Source organism: Rhinopithecus bieti, unplaced genomic scaffold (genome assembly GCF_001698545.2).
Source record: "Rhinopithecus bieti isolate Rb0 unplaced genomic scaffold, ASM169854v2 scaffold_11787, whole genome shotgun sequence".
Lineage (NCBI taxonomy): Eukaryota > Metazoa > Chordata > Mammalia > Primates > Cercopithecidae > Rhinopithecus > Rhinopithecus bieti.
In genome coordinates, this window is record NW_016806926.1 from 121,382 (window position 1) to 142,779 (window position 21,398).

Here is a 21,398-nt window from a genome sequence, read left to right on the forward strand (position 1 = left end):
GTTTTAAATGTGTTTATGAAGACTGCTGCTGATCTCAAAGCATGCAGGTAATCACGACCACCTAGATGAAGCTGGATGTTGAAACTCCTTCAGTAGGTCCAATGATGTAATTTTTCACTCATCCCAAGTATCTCCATATTTGTTTACTTTGACTAGGAAAAAAGCACAAATAATTGATGATTCCAAGCAATAATAAGTAAAAGATTATTTTAAGTTTGTTGCTATGATGAAAAGTTATGTTTCTCTCTCATTTGAATAAAAGCACATGAGAGTCAAATTATAATTACAAAAGGGGACGGCCAGACTTTTGTCAACTTGGGGTTGGACAAATGCATTGTATCTAGAATTTTACATAAATAGTTAGTCCTCATAACAAACTTCTAAACACAATTCTCATTTTAATGGTGAGAAAACAGATTAGTAACTTGCCCAAGGTACAAGCCCTAACAAGAACTGAGATTTGAGTAGAGGTCTGTTTAGATCCAAAGCCTGGGTACTTTTACATCTTTACTGTACTACCTAAGTAAGTGTGGCACATATTAAGTCACATGGAAAAAAAAATTAGTGGGAAATAATAAAACAAACATTTGAATTTTCGTTTTCACAAAAAATACAGCAGTAGAAATGGTCAAGTGTTCAAGTTGTAATTAACTCAATCTTCTCTCTCAGGGCTGTAAATACTACTATAAGAAGAAAATACTACTACATTTCACAGGTACTCTACATTTTACATTTTGAAACATGCTCCACTGTCTATTCTACTCCTTTACTTTTTTGCTCCTCTTCAACACAGCCTCTGTCTATGAGTAATCATAACAATATAAAGCAGCAGTTATCACAGTGTGGACTCTTTTCAGGGAATACATGAAGTCAAAATTATTTCATTATTATATTGACATTATATATCCTTATCCTTCACATTTTGCCTTTTCCCCTTGCTCTCATTCCCTCATGAGTACATGTTACACGGTTTTCTAGAAGCTACAGGATGTGTGGTGACATTGCTCTGGCAGTTAATAGAATACGTGCTTGAATTTTAAAATTTCTGAGTCTTAATTTCTAATTAGACAAACATCTAATTAGGTGAAAACGTTAAGTGACACTTTCGACCCTGTGAATCTACCCTGTACTAATCTCAATAATATTTTAGAAAATCACTGAAACTATTTCATAACAAGTCTTTTCTTTAAATTATATAAAGCACACAAAAGCCTTTTACCAAAAAAAAAAAAAAAAAAAAAAACCATTTAACAAATAACAAAAAAAAAAAAACCATTTCACATTCTTGTGTCATGTAACAGAACTTGAAGACTTCAGTCAAAAATCACAAATGTCAAAATCCAGCAAATACTAAAGGTCTACAAAATTTCCTTTCTTAACCACTATTACTATAGAAGCCTAACCCAAAATACTCAATTTCTGATACAGTGTAAGGTACTATGCTATGCAGACAATAATAGAAAAGATTACAAAAATAAGAAAAATATTACTTTCTGCCCTCACAGAGCTTACAATCTAAATCCTCAAATTAATTAGCAGAACAAAGTACCAACGAGTCTTTACTTATTATAGATAGCAATGGCCACTAGATGGATAGTTTATACTAAATGTTGTTTGATGATAAACATTCAAAAGTATGGTAGATCCCTAATTTATTTCAAAGGTAGATTTTTTTACATCAATAATATGATGCAGATATTATCTATCTTTGTTATAAAAACAGAACTCCAAATGAAGCAACCACTAATGATTAAAAATAAAATTAGCTCTAAAAAATGACCATAACAACAAATACGAAGGACTTCCATGTATTTTTGCATTATCTGTGGCATATGACCTTCAAGAAGGTACCAAAGATCTATTCTTTCCATTTTTAAAGTAGTAAATAGAAAACCTTGAAACAATGACACATACTCTGAAATTCCTTAAGAGAAAATCATAAAAATCCTATACTGAAATAGCTACAAAACCCTATTCAAATGCCCTCTTCCTTTAGAGGTAAACTTGTATCAAAAAATTTACTTTGGCTAATGTATAGCTATTTCAAAAGACTTAAAAGAAATCAGCATTTAAAATTCACAATTATTTTTTAAAAGTAGGTTTTTTTTGCTTTTTTCCTCTTTAAGAAATGCCTTAGAAGCTGGTGTATATGGTATATAACTCTTTCAATTTCACAAATGTACAAGAAAGGTCAGGCACAGTGGCTCCCACCTATAATCTCAGCATTCTGGAAGGTCAAGGTGAAAGGACTGCTTGAGCCCAGGAGTTTGAGACCAGCCTTGGCAACATAGGGAAAAACCCACTGTATCAAAAAAAAATTTTAACAGCCAGGGATGGTGTCATACACCTGTAGTCCCAGCTACTCAGAAAACTGAGGTAGGAGGACTGCTTGAACCCAGGAGGTCAACCATGATTACACCACTGCACTCCACCCTGGGTGACAGAATAAAACCATCTCAAAAAGAAAAAACAAACAAAAAAACACAGAAGAAAAAAATAAACAAGAGAAAAACCCAAACGTACAAAGAAAATCAATCTCATTACTCAATCATTCCGTGGTTAGGCCACAAGTGGTATTACAGCACAATGCCAACCTCAGGTCACTACAGCAACTTATGTGATAGGTGTATCATTAGGAAAATAAGACTATCAGATCTCCAAGGAGATTTTTTATAAGAGAAAAACAGTCAAATGAGTATATAATCTCTACCCTGTGTTACAAAACTAATACTTACTGTCTTAAGTCTTACTATTTGGAGTTCATTATTTTCTTTTTTTTTTTTTGGACACAGAGCCTCTCTCCATCATCCAGGTTGGAGCGCAGTGGCGTGCTGTCAGTCACTGCAACCTCTGCCTCCTGGGTTCATGCAGTTCTCCTGCCTCAGCCTCCCGAGTAGCTAGGATTACAGGCATGCACCACCATACCTTTTTTTGTATTTTTTTTTTTTTTGTATTTTTAGTAGAGACAGCATTTCACCATGTTGGCCATGCTGATCTCCAATTCCTGGCCTCAAGTGATACACCCAACTTGGCCTCCCAAAGTGCTAGGATTTCAGTCATGAGACACCGCACCTGGCCTTGACTTCAGTATTTTCTAACACAAAATGGCCTTTAGAACACCTTAAAAATGGAAGAACTGGCCGGGTACGGTGGCTCACGCCTGTAATCCCAGCATTTTGGGAGGTTGAGGCAGGTGGATCATGAGGTCAAAAGATTGAGACCCTCCTGGCCAACATGATGAAACCCCGTCTCTACTAAAAAATACAAAAAACTAGCCGGGCGAGGTGGCGGGCGCCTGTAGTCCCAGCTACTCGGGAGGCTGAGGCAGGAGAATGGCGTAAACCCGGGAGGCGGAGCTTGCAGTGAGCGGAGATCCGGCCACTGCACTCCAACCCAGGTGACAGAGCGAGACACCGTCTCAAAAAAGAAAAAAAAAAAAAAAAAAAAATTACAAAAAATTAGCTGGGCGTGGTGGCAGGTGCCTGTAGTCCCAGCTATTTGGGAGGCTGAGGCACGAGGATTGTTTGAACCCAGGAGGCAGAGGCTGCAGTAAGCCAAGATTGTGCCACTGCACTCCAGTCTGGTGACAGAGCAAGAGCAAGACTCCGTCTCAAAAAAAAAAAAAAAAAAAAGGAAGAACAGATAACTGTAAAGTACTATTTTAAAAATATTTTACTTTGGTTAACTGCTTAAAGAGTTAAATCACGTATTAATTAATTTTTTTATAGTACTGTTTTAAAGTAATGTTTTAGTTTCCAATCCTAAACAGTACAGTGATTCAGACTAAACTATCATACCTTCTTTTTTTGGCACTCTTTCATGCATAGGACTGACTGAGGGGTCAGTCTTTTGTGTTAAAGATACTTCATATGACTCTCTGTTCTTATTCCTTAATTCCTCATATGTAATATTTTTTCTTTTAGGACTTTCTTCAAGGTTGGGATCAGGTCCTAAAACAACAAACAGTTAATAAATGGTAATAAAAGGATTTGTATAACTCTAAAGCAACCAAATTTTACAAATGCTCCTTACCTACGATCAAAATAGTATAAAGAATCAAATTATTACCACCATTTCACAGGTACTATACTTTCACCAAGATAATTATCAAACTGAAACCTACTTCCGCCTATATTTTTAAGCTTTTATTTCTAAAAATTAAAATGGACATCAAAGATTTTAAAAACTAAACCACAGCCAGAAGAAAAATAGGTATCATAATATATAACCGTACAATTTAAACTCATTAAAATACCAGTGTTTTAAACTGGAGTTATTCATACTGTATACAGAATTAAAAGAGAAATATATTCTACTAGTGACAACTGAATAACACTTGACATAGTACAGATTTTACTCAATATATAAATAGTCCTATAACCACAGACTCTATGAAAACAACTACAGCTATTTTCAAAAATCATTTATTTTACCATTTTATGAAATTTAAACAAAAATACTTGAAAACAGGCCAGGCACAATGGCTCACGCCTATAATCCCAGCACTCTGTGAGGCTGAGGTGGGTGGGTCACCTGAGATCAGGATTTCGAGACCAGCCTGGCCAACAGAAAAACCCCATCTCTACTAAAAACACAAAATTAGTTGGGTGTCGTGGCACACGCCTGTAATCCTAGACTAAGGAGGCTGAGGCAGTAGAACCACTTGAACCAGAGACAGGGAGGTTGCAGTGAGCCGAGATCGTGCCATTGCACTCCAGCCTGGGCAACAAGAGCAAAAATCTGTCTCCAAAAAGAAAAAAAAAAAGTTGAAAATAATTACTTGAAAAGTATAAAACATAGCCTTTAATCTGAATATGTATTGTTTTCATTCTGGTCTAAAAGATGCAACGTTGATGCAGAAGAAAGTATCAACTGTTATTTTGGCCTGGGAACTAACATTTATTCTTTATTTCTCCCAAAGAGAGTCAAAATGTGAATATTACATATTATCATAGAGTCAAATGTAAATATAATGCAGTGGTTCCTCCTAATATTGGTTGACAGGATCAAATAGTGAACACAGTTTGTAAAATTTATAAACAGCAACAAAGGCCATATGAACATTAAAAAAAAAAGATGCTAACATTCAGTGAACAACTATTTAACTTACAAAGTCTTACATACCACATACCACACCAAAAGTACTATTTTTCAAAGATGTTTTCAATGAGACATATAAATCGGGCATATAATTTTAATATTAATTTTTTAAAAAATAATTTTTGTGATATTTAGAACTCAAAGGTAAGATTCCAATAAATAATTAGAATTTTCTAAGCAACATAACTATACATTAAATAATGTTTTCAACCATAAACTTCCTTTTTTTCTTTTTAAGACAGAGTCTCACTCTGTTGCCCAGGCTGGAGCGCAGTGGCGCGATCTTGACTCACCAAAACCTCCGCCTGCTAGGTTCCGGTGATTCTTCTGCCTGAGCCTCCTGAGTAGCTGGGATTACAGGCATGCGCCACTATGCCCAGCTAATTTTGTATTTTTAGTAGAGACAGGGTTTCGCCATATTGGTCAGGCTGGTCTTGAACTCTGACCTCAGGGGATCCACCTGCCTCGGCCTCCCAAAGTGCTGAGCCACTGCACTCAGCCGTTTTCAATCATAAACTTTTATTCTGCTAAATAAATATATACTGTACTGATATAAAGCAAAGAGGATTTAAATTTCTCCTAATTAGTTCTTGTATTATTATATGATGGTTCAAAACTAAATTTTTCTTACTAAAAAAAGAATGTAAAGGAAAACATTGCAACCTTATATTGGGATTAAAACACTTCGCATTTCATTAGTAATAAGTAATTACTGAACTCATTTCCCTTCACCATATATGTTATATTAAAAATTCTGAAGGAAATCGTGGGTACTTCAGGAACCTTGGGTTCTTAACCCCACTCTGCTGACAATTAGGAAATGTCCTTGGGCAAATCACTAAGCTTCTTTGAATCCTGGTTTTCTCAATTGTTTAATATGGTAGTTTGAGTAGATGATCTCTGAAGTTCCTTCCAGGTCTAATACTTTTTCTTATAAAAAATATTTTACTGTTATAAAATTCTGGAACAAATAATGAAAATATAAATAAGACAGAAGAAGACAGAAGAGAATTTCGCATATTGTGGAGAGAATATGATTTACTATTTTCAGAAGGTTACAAAGAACTGGAAGGACTAAAAAATGAAAAATGTAAAGTGGCACTGATTTAAATGTAACTGTAATAAACTCTAAGTCTCCTAATAGCAACGAAGGAGTGCTTGCTATTTTAAAAGATTAATAACTCTCTGAATTCCTGGAAAAAAAAAGCAGAACTAAAGTAGGACTTAAACCAAAGAAGATGCCATGGTAAGGGAGGACAGCATCTGGGACAAAGCAAAAGCAGGCCACTGCTGGCCCATGTGGAGAGCAGTAAAAAAGTAGCCACTTTGATTTTCTCTAGAAAAGTGGGTCAGAAGGCAGAGCAGTGGATGGATGGATGGCTGCTGTGGAAGGCATAAAATAATATTAACACATGGCCTTGCTAAGTAGTCTGTGGGTAGAGACCAAAGGGTTTTTTGTTTGTTGGCTTTTGTATGGAAAAGAAACTATATAACAGAATTTCCTAATGCAAATGGTGGGAAGGATGCAAGTCATTACAAGGAAAGAGTTAGTGCATGTCTAGAATACAGTAGTGCCCCCTTATCTGTGGTTTCGCTTTCCAGGGTTTCAGTTACCTGCAGTCAACCATGGTCTGAAAATATTAAATGGAACATTCCAGAAATAAACAATTCATAAGTTTTAAATTACACCCTGTTCTGAGTAGTGTGATAAAATCTTGTGAGGTTCCACTCTGGTCCATCCAGGACTTGAATCATCCCTTTGTCCAGCATATCCACACTGTCTACACTACACTGCCTATTAGTAAGTAACTTAGTAACCATCTAGATTAAAAAAACATAGAACATAAAGGATTTGGTAATATCTGAGGTTTCAGGCATCCAGAGGGGTCTTCAAACTTATGCCCCATGGATAAGGGGGGACTACTGTACAAGAATAATGGATTTGAACTTCAGACTGGTTAAATGAGACACAGTGAGGAACAAGGACGGCTGCCTTTGGAGATAAGATGGTGACTTTAGCCATTCTCTCCTAATCTGCCCATTCCCTTCCTTCCTTTTCTGACTAATTTGATGCCTTTGCTTCCAACCATTAAAGAAAAAAATAAAAAATCAGAGTTGAGGATTAAGAAGCTCTCAGTAACTTTCATCCAAACTCTTTAATCATCTGAACTTCCATTCTTTCCTGTCTCTTCCTTAATACAAGGGTAATACTCACCCCTTTGCCCTGACTTTTGCTCTGAAGTAGTGCTGTCCAACATAACTTTCTGCAATGATGAAAATGTTCTATATTGGCACTAACATGGTAGCCACTAGCACATACGACTGTTGAGCAAGTGAAATGCTACCAGAGCAATTGAGAAATCGAACTTTAAATTTCATTTAATTTTAATTAATTTAAATAGCCACATATGGCTAGTGTCTACTCTATATTCTGAGCTACCTAGAACCCCTTCTGCATTCTCTAGAACCTTCTCTGACCTATAATCAACTTCTCCCTTTCCACTGTATACTCTCCCCTCCCTTTAACTTCTTTCCCTCTGATCTTTTAAAATTTAAAGAGTATACTCTACAAAGGTCCATAATCCCTTATCCAAACCTTGGGGTCCGATATGTTTCACAATTCAGTTTGAGATTTTAGAAAAATACTATAGTAAATACCCCTTATATTACTTAATATCCATCCATTCAGAGGTTTAGGACAGAAATGAGTAAGCAAACACATTAATGGAAAAATTTTATCTGGCAAAGTAAATAAAATCTACATTTATATAACTTATGTGAATTTAGGTCAGGGTATTCTGCTAAATGAATTCAGGTCAGATTTTATTATTAGTTTAATTATTAAAAAACAAAAACAGGCTGGGCGCGGTGGCGCATGCCTGTAATCCCAGCACTTTGGGAGGCCGAGGTGGGTGGATCATGAGGTCAGGAGATCAAGACCATCCTGGCTAACACAGTGAAACCCCATCTCTACTAAAAATACAAAAAATTAGCCCAGCGTGGTGGCAGGCACCTGTAGTCCCAGCTACTCAGGAAGCAGAGGCAGGAGAATGGCATGAAGCCAGGGGACGAAGGCTGCAGTGAGCCAAGATCGCACCACTGCAGCCCAGACTGGGCGACGGGGCAAGACCCTGTCTCAAAGAAAAAAAAAAGAAAACTTGGCTTAAACCTTTTTGAATTTCAGGATTTTAGATAAAGAATTATAGACCCGTATTTCCTGTTTCTAATTCCTCATCTTACACTACAGACCAGACTGAAGGAAAGAAACTAATGTTTTTTGAGTCTATTATTTGCCAGGCATTTCCTCTGATTATTTCATTTAATTCCAACAGTTCATTAAGAGAGGTTATTATCATCTCCATTCAACTGATCAAGAAACTGAAAGGATTATAAAGTAGTTATAACAATATTACTACATTATTATAATGTACTAGTAGTTTTACAAGGTCACATAGCTAGCAAATGTCAATCATGATTCAAATCCAAGCCTTAATCCAAAATTGATGCTGTTGCACTTATATGTGTGATCTTCAAAGCTAGTATTTACAAACTTCACAAAACATTTTCACATGGATTTTCTCACTTGACAACAGTTCTTTCTTATATTATAGACAAGAAAGTTGAAAGCCTTTAAAACCCAGCCTATCAAATGTAAAATGTAACCTTTTTAAATCGTTCCTGGAGCCTCTACTTCCTGAGACATGATTTATCATTTCTTCTTCACTATTCCACTAAGCTTGCCTTAGTATTTTCAATTACTGGGACATACTAGTAATTTATCCTTGTATTTCTGTATCTTCTAACAGACTGAGAGTTTTTCAGGCAAAAGAACCAAGCGTTATTCATCTTCTTCCACGACTAGCAGAGTCCTCAACATCTACTGGTCCTCAAGAAAAGTTGAATGAATGAAGAAACAAATGAACAAACATGCTGAGGTTAGGTTGATGATTGATGGTAGAACACACAGGTGATATCCAGCAGAAAAGGTCATCAAATAAAGTTTATACATACGTTGGACCATAAAATGTTGAAATTCATTTCAAGAGAAGTTTCTACCTTGGACAATATGATCAGTAATACCAGTGGGAGCAGATTCATTCATAGAAGAACTGAATGGAATTGGCTCATAATGAGGAAGCATTTCTATGTTGTCTGCTGCTGAGGATGTCACAAAAGATGATTGACCACTCACATTTGAGTCATATTTTGACTTCTGGTAATACTGCCTGTAAATAAAAATCATATTAAGAAATATGAGTCATTGCCTGTATCTTGAATAAGTGTTAAAATAACTTCTTTCATATATCTTATTTCCATAACTATATATACATATACTTTTTTTTTTTTTTTTTTTGAGACAGGGTCTCACTCTGTCACCCAGGCTACAGTGCAGCGGTGCAGTCTTGGCTTATTGCAATCTCCACTTCCTAGGCTCAAGTGATCCTCCTACCTCAGCTTCCCAAGTAGGAGGGACTATAGGCATGCGTCACTACTTGGTCGTTTGTAGAGATGAGGTCTCACTATATTGCCCTGGCTGGTCTCGAACTCCTGGGCTCAAGCAATCCTCCTGCCTCGACTTCCCAAAGTGCTGGGATTACTGGCATGAGCCACCCATCTGGCCTCGAAATAACTTTTAACACAGTTATTTATAAACAGTAAAATGAGGTCTGGTCTTTCTGCCAACAAAACACTTTTAAAAAGTCCTGACCCACTTATACATCTTAAAAGTGGTCACTGTCAATATAGAAAAATAGGAAATGTATACTCAACTTTCTAACTATTAGCCTTTCAAGATAATTTTAATATGTTTAAAAGTTCTTCGAAAGAAAAAGCACCTTAAATCAGGTCTAATTTCAATAACCATGTTCATTTCCCATGTCAATTGAGAAGGTAATGTCACAGCTAAGAATCTATATAAACACTAATCTGCTAAAGCAGATACAAGTAATTCTCTCTCATGGGGATTACATTGCCTGCCTATCTGTTTAAGAAGCACTAAAATGAAAAGTTGGTATCTGTTAAGAGATGGATGGCATTGATAAGATTTGGGAATTCAAAATAAAAGTCCAAACTATAGTAACCAAAGGTCTGCCAAATTGAATCAAGACAAAATCCTTTATTCTAGAACATGTACTCCCAGTAGGATACAACTCTACATTTAAAACAATGAAGGCCAGATGCAGTGGCTCACCACGCCTGTAATCCCAGCACTTTGGGAGGCCAAGTGGGGCAGATTGCTTGAGCACAGGAGTTTGAGATCAGCCTGGGAAACACAGTAAAACCCTGTCTCTACAAAAAATACAAAAAATTAGCTAGGCGTGGTGGTGTATGCCTGTGGTCTCAGCTACTCCAGAGGCTGAGGGAGGATGATCACTTGAGCCCAGGAGGCAGAGGTCACAGAGAGCCGAGATCACGCCACTGTACTCCCAGCCTGGGAACCAGAGTGAAACTGTCTCAAAACCAAACAAAACAAAAATGAAGAACCAGGCACAGTGGCTCACACCTTTAATCTCAACAATTTTGGAAGCCGAAGCAGGAGGATCAATTGAGCCCAGTAGTTCAAGACCAGCCTGGGCAACATAGTGAGATCCCCATCTCTATAAAAAAAATTTTTTTTAATTAGCTGGGTGCAGGGGCTCACGCCTGTATTCCTAGCTACTCCGGGAGCTTGAGGCAGCAGGGCCTTGTGAACCCAGAAGTTCGAGGCTGCAGTGAGCTAGGATAATGCCATTGTACTCCAGCCTGCGCAATAGAGGGAGGCCTCATCATTCATTCATTCATAAATAAATAGTGGCAAGTCTTGCTCCAATTTTTGAAACAAATTACTTTTAGCCTACAGCAAATGGCAAGTATCCAGTGGTCCTTCAGGCAATGTTTTTGGGCCGTGAGTTATAACAACATCTAGTTGTTTCTTAAAATTAAAATCTTAAGTAAAGATCAGAATCTGGCCTACCCAGGTGGTGAAGATCGTCGTCCTTGTCCTGATCGTAAAGCTTCTCCAAGCGGGGAATTTTCAAGGTTCTTGAATTTCTCTTGGCAAGTTTTCACGTAAGAAAGTTTTCCAGCAAAGTATCCCATGATACAAGCAACTTATTTGTAAAATCAAACAAGAAGTGTAACTGAATGTGCCTTTCAGACAAAAGTATTTTCTAAAAGAAAAATTTGTTTTAAAGTGTGATTCTAAATATGTCTTCGGTTTAGAAAGACTGAGATTTCCTGAAATAATGGTAGAAGAAACCAAAACTAAATCAGATCAGAGTTCATAGACAGAGTCTATGGATGTAATTCAGTTTCCAAAAAAAAGTGTGCCAAAATAAAGTTGTTATAAATAAATCGAATATGGTATACTAATTACTTTGTAAAATATATAGGAAAGATTTAGTAAAGGTATAATGAGAAGAGGAATGGATAAGAAATAAAAGCATCCAAACATTTATTTATTTCGAGTTCTAAATAAACAGAACTAGATCACAAGGATTTAGGCCATTATTTTCCTACAAAACAGAAAATCATATGCACAGCCATTTTCACAAGATTGTTTTAAAATAAAACTAGGTGTAACAAATCCCTTAAAGTAATAAATTACAAACCATAACCTAAACGTGGCAATTACTGCATCACATGAGTTTCCAATACAAAAGAAAGGCTAACCTGAAAGACTCATGAAAAGCCTCAGGCACTTCTTTGAAGAGCAATGTAGCTTCTTTTTCTATTAACTTTATTGCAATGTGTAAATAAGTTACGCTTATTTACATATTAAAATGTAAATTAGAGAGATTTCTTTTAAAAATTAAGCTTAATTTTAAATATACTTTGATTAATCAGAATATGTGCACAACTTTCTTTCCCCATAGACAGACCAAAAATGTATTTTCAAATACTTTACCCTTACAAAATAAATTTAAATTAATAGTTCTATTACATTAGAAAGACACAAAAAATGCCTATTTCAACTAATGATTTTTTATGCTAACAATAAAATATCCAAGTAATCCACTTAATGAAATGCTTTAACAAACTGATTTATCACAGCACGTAACCACATAATATGAGTAAGACATGATAAAACATTTGATAAAATAATTTTATTTAAGTTTTAAAAGCTATGAAAACTACAATGTTGTTTATACTTACATATAAGTTTAGGGATGGAACCATATTTGGGATGACTTGAAAGTATTCCTAAAGAAAAGAGTTAAGTATTTCTTAGTAACATTGTTAGAGAAAGAAAACTCAGTAAAGGCTATCTTTAAATATAATCTTACAACATTAGCTTCTTCCATGACCCTAGAGAACCCTAGACTGTTTAAGAGGGAAAACCAAATGAATTCAATATCAAGAGAAATATGACAAAAATCCAAAAGACTCTACAAAGTATTAGAACAGGTAAATTTAGAAAGATCACTTGATATAAGGTCAATAGACCAAATATATGTGTGTGTGTGTGTGTGTGTGTGTGTATGTATGAAAAACTGTTTATACCAACAACAAACCAAAAAAACAAACGTTTTTTACAAGACAGAATTAATTATAGCACCAAAAAAAAACACTCAAAACCCAGGAACAAATCTACTGAAAGATATGAAAGATCTCTACACTGAAAGTTATAAAACGTACTGAGAATTGAAAGACTCAATATTCTAAAGATGGCAATTCTCCATAACTTCACCTATAAATACAATGCAATTCCAATTAAAATCAAAGTTTCACAAAAATTGAAAAGTTTATTCTAAGAGTCATGTGGAACACAAAGGGCCAAGGCAACACTGAAGAATTGTATTATAGAACTGACTACCACCAGATAGCAATATCTACATGATAAAGCTGTAGTAATTAAGACACTCTGGTATTAAGTACAAGAACAGGTAAACTGACCAAAACTAAGAGTCCAGAAACAGATCCACACCTGCACACTTGATTTATGACAAAGACAACACTGCAGCATAGTTTTTTCAAATACAGTGCTGGGTCAATTAATATCCATTAACAGGGGAAAATGTACCTTGATCCTACATCGAACAATAATCCAGATGGCTTAAAAACTTAAATATGAAAGATTTTTTAAAAAAATATTATAGAAGAAAGCATGAGACCATCTTTGTGTCCTTGGAGTAGACAAAGATCTTAAAGAGTCAACAAAAGCACTCATTAGAAAGAAGAAACCTGATAAATTCGACTCTATTAACACTGAAAACTACAGTTAAACACAGTGGGGAAAAAATAATCACCATATCTATATCTGACAAAAGACTCAGTTCCAAAATATACAGAGAAGTCTCACAAAACCAATAGGAAAAAAGACAATACAATGGAAAATGGTTAAGAGACTTAAACAGATACCTCACAAAAAAAGATATGCTGAAATGAAGTATAAACAAATGAAAAGGTCTTCAACTTAATTGGTCACAGGGAACTACAAATTCAAGCCACAATGCAATCAATATTTGTGTTCATTTACCACAATGGCTAAAACATAAAAGACATAAAATAGCTAGTGTTGATGAGAATGTAGGAGTATAAATTGGTCTACAGTTTGGTAATAACTACTAAAGCTAAATAAATATATACAAAAGCTATGACCCAGCAAAATGTCTATCAAAAGGCACCATATTCTTGGCAGAACTAATTGTAACAGTGAAAACTGCAAACTACCGACTATCAATGTACAGTTCAGACAGATAAACTGATGTATTCACACAGAGGAAAACTATATGACAACTACATGCAACAACGTGGTTAAATGCAATGATGTGCTGGTAAACCAGCACTCCCTACAAAAGCTCTAATTTTAATGTTTGTCAGTTTCCATGGTGTAAAGCTACCAATTCTTTTTTTTTTTTTTTCAGATGAGTCTCGCTCTGTCGCCAGGCTGGAGTGCAGTGGCGCCATCTCAGCTCACAGGAACCTCCACCTCCTGGGTTCAAGTAATTCTCCTGCCTCAGCCTCACAAGTAGCTGGGACTACAGGCACAAGCCACCATGCCAGCTCATTTTTTGTATTTTTAGTAGAGACAGGGTTTCACCATGTTGGCCAGGATGGTCTCAATCATCTGCCCTCAGGATCCGCCTGCCTTGGCCTCCCAAAGTGCTGGGATTACAGGCGTAAGCCACTGTACCCGGCCAACTACCAACACTTTAAAAACCAGCTTGCTGAAGTTTCCGAAAATTTAACAGCCAATTCTCAGGAGCCAGTACAAACCAGTTCCAGCACACTACTGGATAAATCTCACTATGTTGAAAGAACTTAAATAAAAGAATACTTCAGTGTGTGATTTCACGTAATTAAAGTACAAAAACAGACAACTAATCTGTGCCTTTAGCCTCAGTTCCTTCATTTATATCACTGGGATGATAACAGAAAAAGGAAATGGTAAGAATATCTCTATTTTACATTAAAAGTTGTTCCTTCATACTGTCACCAACCAGTTATAGACCACTTCCAACATAAAGGCACTAAATACTGGATATTAACAGGAAACAAGACACACTCTTTACTCTCATGGAATTTACAATCTAGAGAGAGAGTTAAGACAAAGAGAATAGCGTCACGGTTGCTATTCATCCCCTCAAATATTTGAGTACTATGTGCACTACGTATGCCCTCTGTCAGGTACTAGAAATAGCTTATTTTCCTAAGGAGAAGTAGCAAGAATGGAAGCAAACAGATTTGTTGAAGGTCAACGCAATACTCTTTGTGACATATGGTTATGTTAATTATAGTGGCAGTACAGATGGAGGTAGGTAGTTAATAAAGACATTTAAGAGCTAAAAGACATTAAATGGACAGGGCAGATAAGGGATGGATGTGAAGGATAATGTCCCAGTCTCCTGGATAGTACTAATGCCACTCAGTCATGAAGGGAAAGGAGGAATTGGTTTTGTGGAAAATGATGAGTTCCGTTTGAGGAGCCTATAGAAGGGTCATCCATACTACATATTATATCCAGAATATGATAATACCAACATTTCCAAAACAAGTAGACAAAAAAACCTATACAAGAATGTAAGCACCAAGAGGTCATGAATTTTTGTTGTTTAGTTCTATACAACAATGTATAGTACATATCAGACACTCAAAAAACATGAAACAACGGAGGAATCCCCTGAGGCAGGAGAAAAATCTTAGGAATATGCCTTCATGGAAGCCAACAGAATAGACTATTTCAAGAAAAACTGGCTAAAGTTATATAATGTTGGTCAAGAACAAAAACTGTCCATCATATGTAAGCAACAAACAGGTTGTTCGTTTTTGTACTTTTGAACTTATAAATGGTAGAATATATGGATAGTCTCACACTGACTGCAATGGGTTAAATGAAGTAAAAAGTGAAGTGCTCATTCATGAAGTCTGGCTCTGGCTTCAAATATGAGGCAGTTGGGAGTAGTTGGAAAAAGAAATGAGGGAGGATTTTTTTCTTTTTAATATTCTCAAGTTAGAGGAGACCTGAGCATGTTTAAATGGTTTTGGCAGATCAGGAAGAAACAGAGGGAACATCTAAGACCACGTGGAGTATGACACACTGTGAATGAAAGGAGATACAGGCAGCCCTCCGTATGCACGCGTTCTGCAACCAACTGCGGATAGAAAATATTCAGGAAAAAAAAAACTGCATCTATACTAAACATGTACAGACTTTTATCTTGTCATTATTCCCTAAACAAATACAGTATAACAACTGTTTACACAGTGTTTACATAGTCTTAGGTATTGTAAGTAATCTAGAGATGATTTAAAGTATACAGGCAGATATGCATGTAAACTTTACTAGGCCATTTTATATGAGACTTAAGCTTTCGTGGATTTTGGTATCTTCTGGAGGGTCCTAGAACCAATTCACAGATACAAAAGGACCACTGTACAAAATGTCAGGGATTATGATTAAATGCAAAATGCCTTCGTGGGTTCCAAATTCTTTTCTTAAAGTCTCTCCCAATTTTTACCTTTTTTTTTGAGACAGAGTATCACTGTGTTGCCCAGGCTGGAGTGCAGTGGCCCCATCACGACTCACTGCAGCCTCCGCCTCCTGGTTCAAGCGATTCTCCTGCCTCGGCCTCCTGAGTAGCTGGGACTACAGGCGCGCGTGACCACACCCGGCTAATGTTTTTGTATTTTTAGTAGAGATAGGGTTTCATCATGTTGGCCAGGATGGTCTCGATTTCCTAACCTCGTGATGCACCTAACTCGGCCTCCCAGTGTCACTTCTACCATACCTTCAAGTAGGCCAAAGTCTTCAACTGCACCTAAACCCAAAATCTCTAAAAAAGTTTCTCCTCTTCATAACCTAATCCAAATTATAATTTCTCCTGGCTCTATTTCAGCTATTTAATGGAGTTTGCACTCCTCCCTGAATGATTTTGTCTTTTCAGTTCAGTCCTGATTGCCTCTCCCAATAGTCATGCCTATTTGTCTTGATCATCAGGTCCCTCCTTCCTGGTATGTTCTTTCTTTTCTTTTAATCTAAATCCTGTCCATCCTTCAAAATTTACTTCTTTCAAGAAACTTTCCTTGATTACAAAAGCCCTACAAGGATTTTTCTTCTTTGAACACCTACAACTCTTAGAGTCGCTACTATACAATTCAGTAGCGTATTAAGTATGTAATTAAATTTTCTATTTGCTTCAACGTATGTTCACATCTACTTGTTTCCTCCAGTGAACTACTAGCAGCTATTAAATTTCTTTTGTATAACCCTCTGCATACCTAGCGCCAATCATTATTATTATTATTATTTTTTTGAGACGGAGTCTCGCTCTGTTGCCCAGGTTGGAGTGCAGTGGCCGGATCGCAGCTCACTGCAAGCTCCGCCTCCCGGGTTTATGCCATTCTCCTGCCTCAGCCTCCTGAGTAGCTGGGACTACAGGTGCTCACCACCTCGCCCGGCTAGTTTTTTGTATTTTTCAGTAGAGACGGGGTTTCACTGTGTTAGCCAGGATGGTTTCGATGTTCTGACCTCGTGATCCGCCCGTCTCGGCCTCCCAAAGTGCTGGGATTACAGGCTTGAGCCACCGCGCCCGGCCGCTCCAATCATTATTAAAAGACACACTGGATTAAAACAGATAAAAGAAGCAGAACAATAATAAACACTGTTAATTTCATCCCTGTGCCACTTTTTCCTACAAAGAAATGTAATTCAAGTGTTTTTTTTTTTCTCTCTCACAATGCAGAACCAATCTCAGTCTGTAAAACAGCTTAGTCTTAAGGACATTTAAGTGCATATATCTTGACTTGCTTCTATGTTTAAGATTTTTGTCATGGTACTGTATTGTAATAAAGTTCTTCAGAAGTTCCTTAAATAAATTTTTACCCAAAAAAATCCTCTCATTTGCCTCCAAAACTATTTTATCAACTAATTGTGTCAAAACTAAGTACCGTACATCACATCCTAATGTAAAAAGGCCACATCTTCCAATCATTAAGTCACATTTTTGAAGGTGCCAGTTAATGAAAACGATAGGCCTCTAGGTCATCCTAAGGTCACCATCCTTTTCCAGGATACCTTCCCATTACCAGATGGATAGTTCATGAAGTAAATGAAATAAGCAACTCTACTGCTTACTCCACTAAATTTTAAATGCAGGACTCAAGACATTTAATACTTAATCTAAACTCAATTCCACATGAATACACTGTACTATTTGACCCAATAGACTTTAGGACAAGAAAGTCTCCTCGGTGGCTTGTTAAAAATAGATCACCTGCCAGACCCCTGAGATTCTAATTTTTTAAATAATGCTAACTCACCTCCACTCATCCCCACCAAGTGGTCAGACAAAGCTGGTTTAGAGAGCTACTGATCTTTAAATCATTATGTAAGAATCACTTGGAGTTTGTTAAAACACAGACTCCTGGTCCCCATGAATGTGCATTCTAACAAGCTCCTAGGCGATAATGTTGCTATTGGCCCACCTAGACCAGGTTTGCCCTGCTAATACTGGTGTTTAGTTACTTTCTTGCTCTTGAAGGTTGTTAATGATGCTATTAGTGCAGGAGAAATTCTCAAGTCATGATATTTGAGCCAGTGGGTCCATAGAGACAAAACATTTAATATTGTAGAAATTCATCAATGAATTTCTACACAGTGTTTAGTATGATACATTGTTACCCTTACTTTTTCTAAAGATCTGGAAAATACCACAAAACAAACACTGTATCCAAAATGCTAAATAAATTCAAATTTTAAATATTTACCTTTACTAATTAATCCTTGAGTAATCAACATACTTGTTGCAGCCAAAGGCACAGCTATAGGAGGAAAAAGACCTTGTTAATGTCAACAAAAGTAAAAGATTTTGTCTAAAGTTCATTAGATAAATGACTATCAGTAAAACCATCTGGGAATTATATTGCAGAACTAAGATCTTTAAAAAAGACTTCCATTTTTAAAAGCTGTACTGCATACATAGTGGAAAAATTAAAGGAGCATTTTAAAATTAAGAAAACATCACAAAATATTAAACAATATAATTCATTAGCCATCTAGGCTTAGGTTCCAAATAGCCAGCTGTTCATTAACAGCATCAACTAAGACAACACAGTAAAATGACTAAAATTACTTCTGAAGTTACAGAAGGGGAAAAAGTTAATGAGGGAGAGGTAAGAAACAAGTTACAAATAAGAACCACTACTGAATAATGACTAAATTCTGTGCATCATGCTAAAAGCCTTATGCGCATTATCTCACTTATTACACTTTTTGTCATATTTCTATAAGGTAGATAATGTTATTACCACCCTTTTAAAGATAAGGAAACTGAAGCTTAGAGATGTTAAGTAATTTGCTCAAGGCCAAACAACTAGCTGAATGGTTGGTGGCAGATTCTAATAAAATCTGTCTGATACCAGATCTCAAGCTTTTAAGCTCTGTATTACACTGTCTAAACCAAAATACAAAATATATTTGACCGTAATCATACGGTGGCTGGGGCAAAAATTAAAAAGCACATATTTTAAACACTAATGTTCTTTCTTCTAAACTAGTGAACGCCTTGAACTATATGAAAATATTACATCTGTATATATGCCTAAAACAGAGAGTGAAAAATCCAAAACTCATAATCTTGAAGGGGATTATAACTTAAAAAGAGCTATGAATTACTGTTTTGGACAACAGCACTGTCTAACAGAATTTTTTGTGATAATGAAAGTTGGTCTTTGAGTTACCAATCCTGTGATCAACTTGGTCTTGGTACTTGACTTATAAACAGTTCCCCCCATTGATATGTGTGTTGGCTCACTGTGCCTAAACTGTCTGAACAAATACAGTTCATGCCAAACACCTGCTTTCATTCTGGGAGTCTGGAATTTTAGAACCTGTTAGGCAGAGGGTGCATAAGTGACCAGCCCCCAATAAAAACCATGAGCACTGAGTCCCTAATGAGTTCCCCTGGTAGATAAAACTTCACACATTGTTATGACTAGCTGTTGGAGAAATTTACACTTCCTGGGAAGTCTCTCCCTGGGGAGAGAACTCTTGGGACCTGGTTTCCGCTGGACTTCCCTCCATGCTCCCTTTCATGATTTTGCTTTATATCCTTTCACTGTAAGTTATTTTAAAGTTAAATCGCTACATGTGGCTACTGGCTGCCACACTGGAGGGTGCTGTTCCAGATCTGAGGTTGGCAAACACATTCTATGAAGAGCCAGATGGTAAATATTTTGGGTTTTGTGGGCCAATCTCTGTCCCAGTTACTCAACTGCCATTTTAAAGCAAAACCACCCAGAGACAATCCAAAAACACATGAACATAGCTGTGTTCCAACAAAACTTTATTTTTAGATGCAAATTTACGAATTTCATGTAATTTCCACAGGTAATGAAATATTCTTCTCCTTTGATTTCTTAACCATTTTATCATATTTTATTTTTTTAGACAGGGTCTCACTCTATCACCAGGGCTGGAATGCAGTGGTACAATCTCATCTCACTGCAGCCTCAACCTACCGGCTCAGATGATCCTCCTGCTTCAGCCTCCCAAGTGGCTGGGACAACAGGGATGCACCACCATGCCTGGCTAATTTTTTGTCTTTTTTTTTTTTGTAGAGATGAGGTTGCGCCATGTTGCCCAGGCTGGTCTCGATCTCCTGGGTTCAAGTAATCAGCCCACCTTGGCCTCCCAAAGTGCTGGGATTATAGGCTTGAGTCACTGCACCCAGCCTCTTAACCATTTAAAAATGTAAAAACAATTCTTAGCTCATGCATACAAAAACAGATTTGGTCCATGGTCTAGTTTGTTCAACTCTGGTCTAAACCATACATGGACAATTTAAGAACCAAAGTAATTAAGACATTTGAATTATTACACAGATTTCATGATTAAAATCCATCACTTTGGAATAGGGCATTAACTTTGCCATCAGACACAAATTGCACAAACGCTAAGGTTTGAATTCATGCCATCCTACTTACTAACAGATTTTACCTTTGCTGGAAATATGGTTTCTTTAATGTTGGCTGGTTAGAATGCCTTCATGTATTATCATTTAAAGTTTTGCAAAGGACAAATCCCTTTTAATTACAGCACCAGTACAATTTGCAATCATTTTTCTCCAGCTTGACTCAAGGATTGCAACATGAAGCACTGAAGAATCATATAAGAATACAAGGCAATGAGTTAGTTGGCCATTTCTACAATGGATAATGCTTTCCCCATTTAATGCAGAGTAATAGTGTGTTCGAGGAAATTCTAGTACTAGTTCTGCCATTCACCACAATGTCTTTGCATAGCTTCTTCTCATGCTATAAGGGATAATGGAGTAGACCTAAGGTCTCATTCCAACTCAGGTATTCTACTTTATGTCACAGAAAAAGATGATGGTAAGACTGAAAGAGGCTTCAAAGATTATCTAGTCCTCATTCTAATCAGAGTACACTGACATCCAGAAAAGACAAGTCATTTGCTCAAAGTAACACAGCTGGTTAGTTTGTGGTAATGCTGAGATCAGAACCCAAGTCTCCTGACTCCCCAGTCAGTGGCCTTTTCCACTACAGTATGTAACTTCTGTTTTGTTAAATAATGTTTCTATAGACAAATCAATAATACTGCTGACCAAAACCTAGTGCACATCATTACCACAGTCCCAAACTAAACTCCATATGTACAAGAACTCCTACGATTCTTTAAACTCTTCTCCCCTCACAGTAACAAAAAGCTACTCTATATTCCTAACTGTAGTCAATAAAATTTTTATTTCATTAATCACAATAACACTAATAGCTATTCAATAAAGATAGCCAACACTTAATTAAATTGCATTAATCCCTATAATAATTTCATGAGCTAGGCAGTTATCCCCATTTTA

The 21,398-nt window shown here is 36.5% G+C and overlaps 1 protein-coding gene across 11 annotated transcripts in view; it reads right to left on the bottom strand.

Annotated features, from left to right (window-relative positions):
- Positions 1–21,398, bottom strand: part of OCIAD1 (OCIA domain containing 1) — a 60,011-nt gene that overhangs the window by 3,128 nt on the left and 35,485 nt on the right. For 4 of the 11 annotated variants that reach the window (XM_017878689.1, XM_017878685.1, XM_017878687.1 and 1 more), the window contains exons 4-9: positions 18,289–18,342; positions 12,235–12,282; positions 11,054–11,189; positions 9,157–9,326; positions 3,798–3,950; positions 4–152 (exon numbers count right to left, since the gene is read on the bottom strand). In XM_017878689.1, coding sequence (XP_017734178.1) covers positions 115–152; positions 3,798–3,950; positions 9,157–9,326; positions 11,054–11,189; positions 12,235–12,282; positions 18,289–18,342 — 599 coding nt within the window. In that variant the 3' untranslated portion in view covers positions 4–114. Of the gene's footprint in view, positions 1–3; positions 153–3,797; positions 3,951–9,111; positions 9,327–11,053; positions 11,190–12,234; positions 12,283–18,288; positions 18,343–21,398 lie in introns of those variants that run through there. The other 7 variants (XM_017878686.1, XM_017878688.1, XM_017878692.1 and 4 more) reach the window with 5 other exon arrangements.